Source organism: Parambassis ranga, chromosome 9, assembly GCF_900634625.1.
Source record: "Parambassis ranga chromosome 9, fParRan2.1, whole genome shotgun sequence".
NCBI lineage: Eukaryota > Metazoa > Chordata > Actinopteri > Ambassidae > Parambassis > Parambassis ranga.
This window is the reverse complement of record NC_041030.1, coordinates 16271613-16282124: the sequence shown is the minus strand read 5'-3', so window position 1 is coordinate 16282124 and position 10512 is coordinate 16271613. Positions and strand designations below refer to the sequence as shown.

The 10512-nt window shown below is 41.8% G+C and overlaps 5 protein-coding genes across 5 annotated transcripts; all 5 read left to right on the top strand.

Annotated features, from left to right (window-relative positions):
* Positions 1–987, top strand: LOC114441184 (G-protein coupled receptor 15-like). The gene is made up of 2 exons (XM_028413985.1): positions 1–863; positions 948–987. Exons 1-2 carry the CDS (start codon positions 1–3, stop codon positions 985–987), a joined length of 903 nt encoding a protein of 300 aa, XP_028269786.1.
* Positions 988–2358: 1371 nt separating this feature from the next.
* On the top strand, positions 2359–3249 carry LOC114441183 (delta-type opioid receptor-like). Its single transcript, XM_028413984.1, has one exon. It carries the CDS (start codon positions 2359–2361, stop codon positions 3247–3249), a length of 891 nt encoding a protein of 296 aa, XP_028269785.1.
* Positions 3250–4493: 1244 nt separating this feature from the next.
* On the top strand, positions 4494–5381 carry LOC114441182 (olfactory receptor 4K17-like). Its single transcript, XM_028413983.1, has one exon. The coding sequence runs from the start codon at positions 4494–4496 to the stop codon at positions 5379–5381; it is 888 nt and encodes a 295-aa protein (XP_028269784.1).
* Positions 5382–6322: 941 nt separating this feature from the next.
* On the top strand, positions 6323–7195 carry LOC114441180 (G-protein coupled receptor 183-like). Its single transcript, XM_028413979.1, has one exon. It carries the CDS (start codon positions 6323–6325, stop codon positions 7193–7195), a length of 873 nt encoding a protein of 290 aa, XP_028269780.1.
* A 1457-nt stretch (positions 7196–8652) lies between these two features.
* Positions 8653–9540, top strand: LOC114441179 (mu-type opioid receptor-like). Its single transcript, XM_028413978.1, has one exon. It carries the CDS (start codon positions 8653–8655, stop codon positions 9538–9540), a length of 888 nt encoding a protein of 295 aa, XP_028269779.1.
* The last annotated feature ends 972 nt before the right edge of the window (positions 9541–10512 follow it).

The following is a 10512-nucleotide window of genomic DNA, read 5'->3' as shown; positions in this document are numbered from 1 at the left end:
ATGCTCCTAAACGCCACGATCCCTCTGTCGGTGAATTTCGACTCTCCTGTGGACTTTCTCATCTTCATCTTCCACATTTTATTTGCCACAAGTGCTGTGCTTGTAGCTGGTTCGGTGGTCGTCGCGATATCCTCCACCAGATCTCTGCGAGGTCAGAATCGTTTTATATTCATGCTGAACACGAGCATCAGTGACACTCTGACCGGCTTCTCGGTCTACTACCTGGGCCTCTTTGACGTCCAAGAGGGCTACCCCTCAAGAAATGGCACATTCTACATTTTACCATCATTTCTAGGTGTCAATGTGTTAACCTTCCTCTTTGCTCAGTTTGACAGATACTTCGCTGTGTGTCATCCATTCTTTTACAACCGCTTCATAACGAGGTCTGTTGTCATTGTGATTTGTGCATTTTGCTGGATTTACACATACACTATCCTCACAGTGCAGAACATGGTGCCGATCTCAAAAGCGGCTCAGATAAACGCGTTTGGTGTGATGACTCTACAGATCATAGTTCTCATTAAAGTCCTCATGACGATTAAGCTGTACATCATAGCGCGGAGTCACCTGGTGAGAGAGGGGCCCAGTGCTGAGAGGGACAACAAAAAGGAGTCTTTACGCATCATTGTGTTTGTGGTTATTTGCTTCTTGGCTCTATGGTGTCCGTCCTTTGTTAATATAATTGTCAGACAGTTGACCACGAAAGGTTTAAAATTTAGGAATGAAGCCACCAACCTGTTCGCAATCATGGCGCGCCTGAACGCACTGGTCACCCCGGCTGTGTACATCTGGGGCAGCCCGTCGCTGCGGAGTGCCGTGTGGAGGACAGTGTGGCGGTGGGTCTGCCCAAGGCGCGCGTCTGGGTAAGAGGCGCAGTCCTGATGTGACGTTAAATGTGTCGTTTGTTATAGGAGCATGACTGTAACATTCTGTGTTCTCTTTTGCAGAATCGGCCTTATCGTTGATGGAGTAAAAAACAAGTCATAAAGAAGGATCAACATCGTCAAAGGTATCATAAGGAGAATTTGACTGAACGGTCTGCTGCCATATTTGTATTTGGTTTATGAACAGAATGAGAAAATGTTGCATTCGGATGTGTTATAAAGTGAAAAGTGAGATTAAGTGAGGCCAGTTTGTCATTTTGTGCACATATTTTAAGGACTGATCTGATTTATTCTGACATTTCACTTGGGATTGACTGTTTTTCACATTTTTCACATCCATATTTCCCTCGATTTTAACTGGACCAACTGCTACCATTGTTTCTTTTTATAGTCTTAAACTTGGATTGTGAGATTTGCTGGAAATGTTATCACTGTTCTGAAACAACATGTTCAGCTGTGATAAGAGCTCTAAACCTGCTTCCCTGGTCATTTGTTAAGTGTAATCTATTGGCTTAATTCATCCTGGGACCAGAATTTAATCTGTGTGCACGTTCAAAAATGAGTTCATCAAGTGGATCATATTTACGATTCTTTCCTGGTTTATATACCCTACTCGTCCCTAAAGGGCTTCTTCCCAAAACTGATGCTGCAGCCATCTGTCTTTACGCACAAACTCGAGACTGAGGCTGTGTAGCGTCCTTAACGCCACAAATCTGTGAACTATCATCAGTCATAATGATAAAATTGAAATGAAAAAAGTTAATCGACTAACAATCTATAACGCTAAACACGACATATTGTAATATTAAAAGATAAAAATGACGGCGGTATATACAGTGTATAAATAAACTGGCTGAAACCGGAGCAAGTACGCAGACTGGTTACGCCAGTTTTACTTTTGTGGCCAGCTGCATGGCCCTGACGCCTGTTTAGGAGAGCTCCAGTTTATTGAAGTATACACCAGGAAGAAGACCATATGTTATTCTAAACCCATGCATCAATGCCGCCATACATCAACAAATGCAAAGGCCTACTGAGGCCAACAAAGAGGAGCTCCAATGCAAAACTGATTCTTATGAATGAAACAAAGCAAGTAAGAGCTTTACCCACACAAAACATGCTTTTGATATAGTTTACTGTTTTTTTTTCTACTACAGTATAAGCTTTCCAGAGCAGTTTATAACAAAACGCACCATGCACATGTGGCAGCCAAAGCAATTGTGACCTGTTTGTTTATGGTTGAATCTGGTTCAGCACCATGGTCAGCTCTAGAAGGCGTGAATAAACAGACTTTTGTGTTCTCTAATGATGTCAAGAAAATACATGAAGCAATAAAACGCTAAAAAAAAACAGAGTGGATTATTATCATTTTCAGCCTATCACTGTCATTGTCTCCTCCTACATCGCCATAACACGAGTCTATACAAAACGGCTTTAAAAACACCTGCCTGGGTCTGATTCAGGGCCTCCTATCATGGCTCTCTTTGTCAACATAACACTCCTTCCTCTGTGCGTTGACTTCCACAGTCCAGGGGACTACTTTCTGTTTATTTTTCACACCCTGGCTGGGGCGAGCACGGTACTGGTGGCAGGTTCTGTTGCGCTGGGAATCATTAATACACGTGCACTGATGAGACAAAATCGATTTATATTTATGCTCAACACGAGCTTATGTGACACACTGACCGGCTGTAGTATCTTCTATCAGTTTCTCTTCGATGTGCGGGTAACATACCCGTCTAACAATGTGACTGATTACATTTCGCCGTCTCTGCTTGGGGTTAACATGATGACGTTTTTATTCGCGCAGTTTGACCGATACTTTGCTGTTTGCCATCCGTTCTTTTACGCACGCGTCATCTCCATAAGAGTCACTGTGTGCGCCAACGTCCTATGCTGGGTGTATGTTTATGGCCTGCTCCTCACACAGCTCCTGGTGCCACTGTCTCTTGCCATAAAAATTGAACTGTACAGCAGAACAAGTGTGCAGGTGATTATTGTCACTAAAGTGGCCATGACGGTCAGGCTGCTCATCGTGGCCCGGCACCAGCTGCTGAGAGAGCCGCCGGGCCCGGACAGAGACAACAAGAAGGAGTCGTTGTTGATCGTAATAGTGGTTGTTGTGCTATTCATGTTGTTGTGGAGCCCGGCTTTAATCTATAAACTTGTGTCTCGACTGACGGGGATAAATGTTGAGTTTAAAAACGACGCCACAGACCCAGTGAGGATTTTATCTCGGAGCAACGCTCTGTGCACTCCGACCCTCTACCTGTGGGCGAGTCCTTCACTGAGGGCGGCCGTGTGGAAAACAGTGTGGCGCAAAATCTGCTGCTGCAAAAGCCCCAAAAGGTTGGTCACAGATTAAAGGCAAAAAGCAACACATTTCTAAAGCATTGGTAAATGGACTAAAAATGTAAAGGCACAGCAGATGCACACTTCATTTATTAGAGTATAAATGCCATGACATTTTATTTACACCTCATCCTCAGGTCACGTTTATATCACTTTTTTTAATTAATTCTAGCCGGCATTTTTAGGGCGAATGTGTACTTATAATATATAAATTAATATCCAAGTTTAATTACAAAACTATAACTGAAAATTATTTGCTGTAGTATTTTTGCCATTAAAGTTGAGATTATGCTAAATTATAAAGCAAGATCTTATGCAAGTCAGATATTGTTGATATAAGCAGATTCTGCTTTAAATCATCTAAATCTTTACTAAATTAATACATTTTTTTACGTTTCTTTTTATAGGAATGGTAAGGTTGGCGTGGTGATTTTGAAGATTTCAAAGTGGCAATGATCTCATTGCAAACCCACCTTGAAAAAGTTTTTTTTTTAAATATATATATTTATATATAGCCTATATATGTGTGTGTGTGTGTGTTTGGGTGTTTGTGTAATGAACTGTGCAGATATTTTAAATCTCATATCTAATGAGTGTGCAGGTTTCTCTTTATAGCTGGATTAGGCCTACTAATATCTGCTCTGTTAATGAACTGTTTGCTTAAATATGTTTACAACGCTGTAATGTAATGTGATGTGCATTCTCCTTAGGTCAAAATTGGGTCCAGGTAAAAATGACGTTTTGGTGTATATAGTTTTTATGCATTTGATGCTTAAGACCTTGTAAAAGGACAATAAAAATGAGAAGTGGTTTATAGATGATCAAAAATGCTGGCCTGACCAGAAAGTTAGTCTTGAAGTTTTACCATAATGGAAGTTATTTTTCGCATGTTGGGCCGGAAATAAAATATTTAAATATTTCATGCAAACAGATGAATGTCGTTACTGATGTGGCATACAGGGTTTGGTAGTGCACAGTATTGATTATCAGAACTGAATTGGGCTGTTCTCGAGAGCGCCCCCTATAGACAAGAGACTCATACAGTGAGACTTTTTTATACAAAAATGCTCTGGTGGACTCTTTGCATAACATCTGCTCTTTGCATTTATCTGACACCGACTATGATTTTATCATTAAATCTAAAAGGTAAAGTTATTTGATAAAGGTGACAGATCATGCCTCATGGGGAGGTGGTTCTAATCTGAATAGTCAGTGGGCTATATAAAGCCATTAAATTCATGCTGCCTTAATGAGACAATGCTCCTCTCCAACTCCACAGAGCCTCTAGCTGCAGGAGTGCCTCTCTCTGTGAACTTTGACAGTCCTGTGGATTATGTCATTTTTATATTTCAGCTTTTTTTCGCTACAACTGCAGTGCTGATAGCTGGTCCTATTGTCATCACCATTTTAGCCACGCATACGCTGCGCCTACAGAACAGGTTCATTTTCATGCTGAACACCAGCATCTGTGACACGCTGGTGGGCTTTTCTGTGTATTATCTGGGTCTGTTTGATGTGCAAGAGGGATATCCTTCGAGAAATGGCACATATGGTATGTTGCCTTCTCTTCTCGGGGTAAACATGATGACATTTTTATTCGCACAGTTTGACCGTTACTTTGCTGTGTGTCATCCCTTCATCTACACCCGCTTTGTAACCAGGCGGGTTGTTATTTCTGCAAATGTCTACTGTTGGTTTCATGTTTACTGTCAGATGATTGTTTCACTCTTCTTGCCAGTTTCCAAGGCCATACAGCTGTATGTGTTCAGTATTGTCAGTTTACAAGTCATCGTGCTCACCAAAGTCGCAATGACGATCAAACTGTATATCATCGCCAGGTACCAGCTGCAGAGGGACCCTCCGAGCGCAGAGAAAGAAAACAACAAGGAGTCGCTGAGAATCATAATATTCGTTGTCATAAGCTTCTTATTATTGTGGTGCCCCTCTTTCATTAACATCGTCCTCAGACTGGCAGCAGGGAGCGGGTGGACATTTAGGAACGAGGCCACCAATCTATTCGCCATCATGGCGCGTTTCAACGCGGTGTGCACACCGGCGGTGTATCTATGGGGGAGTCCGGCACTGAGGAAGGCCTTAATGAGGACAGTCTGGCACAGAGTGTGCCCAACATGCAGGAATAGGTAAGAGTCAAAAGAAACATATCATGTCTTTTTTCCCTGTTAGTAAACGTGAGATAAGCAGCTGCCTTCTTCTCAGAGTTGCCTGCCACCCTGTGAGAGGAAGTGATAAAGGAAGGCCGCAGAGGACGCGCTGAGCGCCAGGACTCCAACAAAGAGCTGCGTAAAACTACAAATAAAATAATACTTAACTTCTTTTATGTGTCAGTCTGTTGATAATGTCTAACTGCATGTTTCCTGTCACATCTGCACTAAAAAGTCTATTAAATTCTCATATTACCCTCGTTAATAATTTATCTGTGGATTTTAAAATGATTTGAGGAGGTTGCACTTTAAATATTTGAGTAGCTACATTTGAAGTTGCTCTTTAACAAGAGAATTAGCAGATACATTGCTTTTAGTTGATGCATCAGTATATTTGACGGAAAATGCGCAAGGAACGAAATCAGACAGGCCAGCTGCAGGCCTTTGCTGTTCCCTTTGTTCTGTAACGTGCATGAAGACATTCATTTTATGCATACGCCAATATGTGACAGGGAATTATTATAAAAGACACAGAGAAATGTTTCCTAAATGTGTTTAAATTGTGAATTTGTCATATTTAGGAAAAACTTTATAAATAAATAAATAAATCCATAAATACGTTGATATACGTTATACGTATACAAAGACATCATACAGTAGGCTATGATTCGTAGCCATACTTTTAGTTGACCGGATTCAATCATAATAAACATTATAAAGTTGAATTATTTACAATAAAACATTTTCTAATAGTATTTTATGTATTCTAGACAACACGTTCAATATGATACCTGAGCTGAATAAACATGGATTGAGGGAAAGGAGTAAAGCAATATAAGGTCCTCCCAGGAGATCAGAGCTCACAGCAGGCCAATAAAATAACGCACCCGGATCATTTGCTCGTAAACAATGCTCCTCTCCAACATGACAGGCTCCCTGAAAGGAGAAGTTCCTCTTTCGGTGGACTTCCACAGTCCTGAGGATTACATCATCTTTATTTTCCAGATTTTATTTGCTACAACCACAGTTCTCGTTGCAGGAACAGTGGTCATTGGTATCTCGGCTACCCGAGCGCTGCGCCTCCAGAACAGGTTCATTTTCATGCTGAACACCAGCATCTGTGACACGCTGGTGGGCTTCTCTGTGTATTATCTGGGTCTGTTTGATGTGCAGGAGGGATATCCGTCTAGAAACGGAACATACAATGTTTTACCATCTCTTCTAGGAGTCAACATTTTGACCTTTATGTTCGCACAGTTCGACAGATATTTTGCTGTGTGCCATCCATTCATCTACAGCCGCTTCATAACGAGACAGTTTGTGATTTGTGTCAACATCTACTGCTGGGTTTATAACTTTGCGCATCTGCTCGCCAGAAATCTGTTGCCCGTTTCTAAAGCCACACAGCTGTACGTGTTCAGCATCATCTTCTTTCAACTAATCGTGCTCACCAAAGTAGTCATGACCATCAAACTGTATGTTATTGCCAGGTATCAGCTGGAGAGGGACCCTCCCAGCGCGGAGAAGGAAAACAAGAAAGAATCACTGAGAATAATCATCTTTGTTGTCATAAGCTTTCTGGTGCTGTGGTGTCCCTCTTTTGTTAATATTATCATCAAGTTTGTGGCGGGAGGAGGGCTGACGTTTAGAAACGAGGCCACAAATCTGTTCGCCATCCTGGCTCGTTTTAACGCCGTGTGCACCCCGTCTGTGTACCTGTGGGGGAGTCCGGCTCTGAGACAGGCCACGATGAAGACATTATGGGGCAGAGTGTGTCCCAGATGCAAGAGGAGGTAAAAACAGCGGTAGAAAAAAAAAAAACACTGAGGTGAACATAAATGTAACATTCACACTCATTATACTCATTTAAATTGTGCTTTTTTCCAGAGTTGGCTCTTGTCACGGGAAGACATTAAAATAAGGACCTGATGACTCCAGCTGCACTTTACTCTCCTTTTGTTTTCCCTCTCAATACATTTGTGTCTCCCTCAATTTCGATGAAAAATCAGCATAAAGGAAACATCATTATTAACATTGTTCGATAGCAACTGTTTATATTCTACCCGAATTAGCAGTGACAGTGTCAAAAGCCTTAATTTGTCTAAAAAGAAGAACTGTAGTTTATTTTCATATGAGACAGAAAATAAATGTGAAAAAGTGATACCATGATTCAAATGTATTTATTCTGCTGTCTGCGCATTATTTATTTTTATATTACATATGTTTTCTGTGAGTTTATGTCACGGTTACGTCTGTCATATTGATGAACATATTCCGTGCCAGTAATGCAGTGTACAGTGTGTGAGATCAGGTTATAGGATGCAGTAAACACGTTGAACCCAAGCGCAATGTCTTCCTCTGCTGGTTAAAACTAAACCAACAAACACGCAGTGGTGGTTTTTGGCATCAAATGAGGGACAGCACGAGCACGTGAAAAAAATCATCTGCGCTGCAAAGAGGTTTTCTATTATCTATCATATCACTGTGTGGAAAATTGGCAAATTGGCGCCCCCTGCAGCTGCATGTGCCCGTGCTTGCTGAAAAAGTGTGTGAGAAGGGGAGGGTGTGGGAACAGTTGATGTTTGTAATGATGCAGACTGAGGCCTGTCAGTCAGAAAGTCCAGGAGCCAGTCACAAAGAATGGAGTGTAGTCCATGGGAGAACAGTTGGTGGATGAGCTTGGGGGATGACCATGGAATGCAGAGCTATTCTCCAGGTGTGAGAGGGAGATGTGCAGGGCTGCGGCGATAGTGTCTGAGGTGGACCTGTTGGGCAGGTAGGCATACTGCAGGGGGTCTAGTGTGTCTGGGATGCTGCTCTGAATGTGGGTCAGCACCACTCTTTCAAAGCACTGCGTGATGACTGGAGTGAGTGCTACTGGCCTGTAATCAGTCAGTCAGGTGGGTGGGGGCTCTTCTTGAGGACTGGACGATAGTAGTGGTCTTGAAGCAGGAGTGAAATGTTATCTGAACACCATCCTGTCAGGTGCTGGATCATCATTGTCCAATATGAGAACTATGGTGCATCATCTGCAAACTTCACAACCATGTTTGTGGAATGAAGAGCAGAACAGGGTGAAAAAAATGTGGGCTGAGCACACACCCCTGCCGTGCGCATGTGCTCAGGATCAGTCAGGATGATGTGGAGTCCCCAATCCTCACTTGAGGCCTGTTGGAGATAAAGTCTGTCTGTTGTAATCTGAATAGTCAGTGGGCTATATAAGGCCATTACATTCATGCTGCCTTAATGAGACAATGCTCCTCTCCAACTCCACAGAGCCTCTAGCTGCAGGAGTGCCTCTCTCTGTGAACTTTGACAGTCCTGTGGATTATGTCATTTTTATATTTCAGCTTTTTTTCGCTACAACTGCAGTGCTGATAGCTGGTCCTATTGTCATCACCATTTTAGCTACGCATACGCTGCGCCTACAGAACAGGTTCATTTTCATGCTGAACACCAGCATCTGTGACACGCTGGTGGGCTTTTCTGTGTATTATCTGGGTCTGTTTGATGTGCAGGAGGGATATCCTTCGAGAAATGGCACATATGGTATGTTGCCTTCTCTTCTCGGGGTAAACATGATGACATTTTTATTCGCACAGTTTGACCGATACTTTGCTGTGTGTCATCCCTTCATCTACACCCGCTTTGTAACCAGGCGGGTTGTTATTTCTGCAAATGTTTACTGTTGGTTTCATGTCTACTCTCAGAAGATTGTTTCACTCTTCTTGCCAGTTTCCGAAGCCATACAGCTGTATGTGTTCGGTATTGTCAGTTTACAAGTCATCGTGCTCACCAAAGTCGCAATGACGATCAAACTGTATATCATCGCCAGGTACCAGCTGCAGAGGGACCCTCCGAGCGCAGAGAAAGAAAACAACAAGGAGTCGCTGAGAATCATAATATTCGTTGTCATAAGCTTCTTATTATTGTGGTGCCCCTCTTTCATTAACATCGTCCTCAGATTTCTAGTAGGGCACGGGTGGACATTTAGGAACGAGGCCACCAATCTATTCGCCATCATGGCGCGTTTCAACGCGGTGTGCACACCGGCGGTGTATCTATGGGGGAGTCCGGCACTGAGGAAGGCCGTAATGAGGACAGTCTGGCACAGAGTGTGCCCAACATGCAGGAATAGGTAAGAGTCAAAAGAAATATATCATGTCTTTTTTCCTGTTAGTAAACGTGAGATAAGCAGCTGCCTTCTTCTCAGAGTTGCCTGCCACCCTGTGAGAGGAAGTGACAAAGGAAGGGCGCAGAGGACGCGCTGAGCGCCAGGACTCCAACAAAGAGCTGCGTGAAACAACAAAATAATACTTAACTTCTTTTGTGTGTCAGTCTGTTGATAATGTTGAACTGCATGTTTTAGTGTTTTTTCCTGTCACATCTGCACTAAAAAGTCTATTATATTCACATATTACCCTCTTGAATAATTTATCTGTGGCTTTTAAAATGATTCGAGGAGGTTGCACTTTACGTAGTAGCCATATTTTATATATAAAATATATATTTCGGGGTCAAGTTGCTCTTTAACAAGAGGATTAACAAATAAGTTGCTTTTATTTGATGCATCAGCATATTTGCATTTTGAATATGAGGGAAAATGCGCAAGGAATAAAATCAGCTGCAGGCCTTTGCTGTTCCCTTTGTTCTGTAACGTGCATGAAGACATTAATTTTATGCATACGTCACTACGTGACAAAAATTATTATAAAAGACACAGAGAAATGTTTCCTAAAGCTGGTTAAATTGTGTTTTTCATATTATGTATATCATATCATGAAGGAACACTTCATAAATAAATTATAAATAAGTTAGAATGGCAAATAAAAAAAGAAATAATGTTTACTCTTTTTTACGTTTAATTTCAACCCATTATTTAGTGCAAAGTGTGGGTCAGGGCCAGTGGGTGCACACTTTAGTGACTGAATAGACAATTTATTTCTATTTATATATTTCTAAATATTTCTATTTTAATTTTTCACGTTTTTTAAAAAAAAAATATTTAAAAGACATCATACAGTATATTATTCGTGGCCATACTTTTACTTGCCCGGATCCAATCTGTTCGCCATCCTGGCTCGTTTTAACGCCGTGTGCACCCCGTCTGTGTA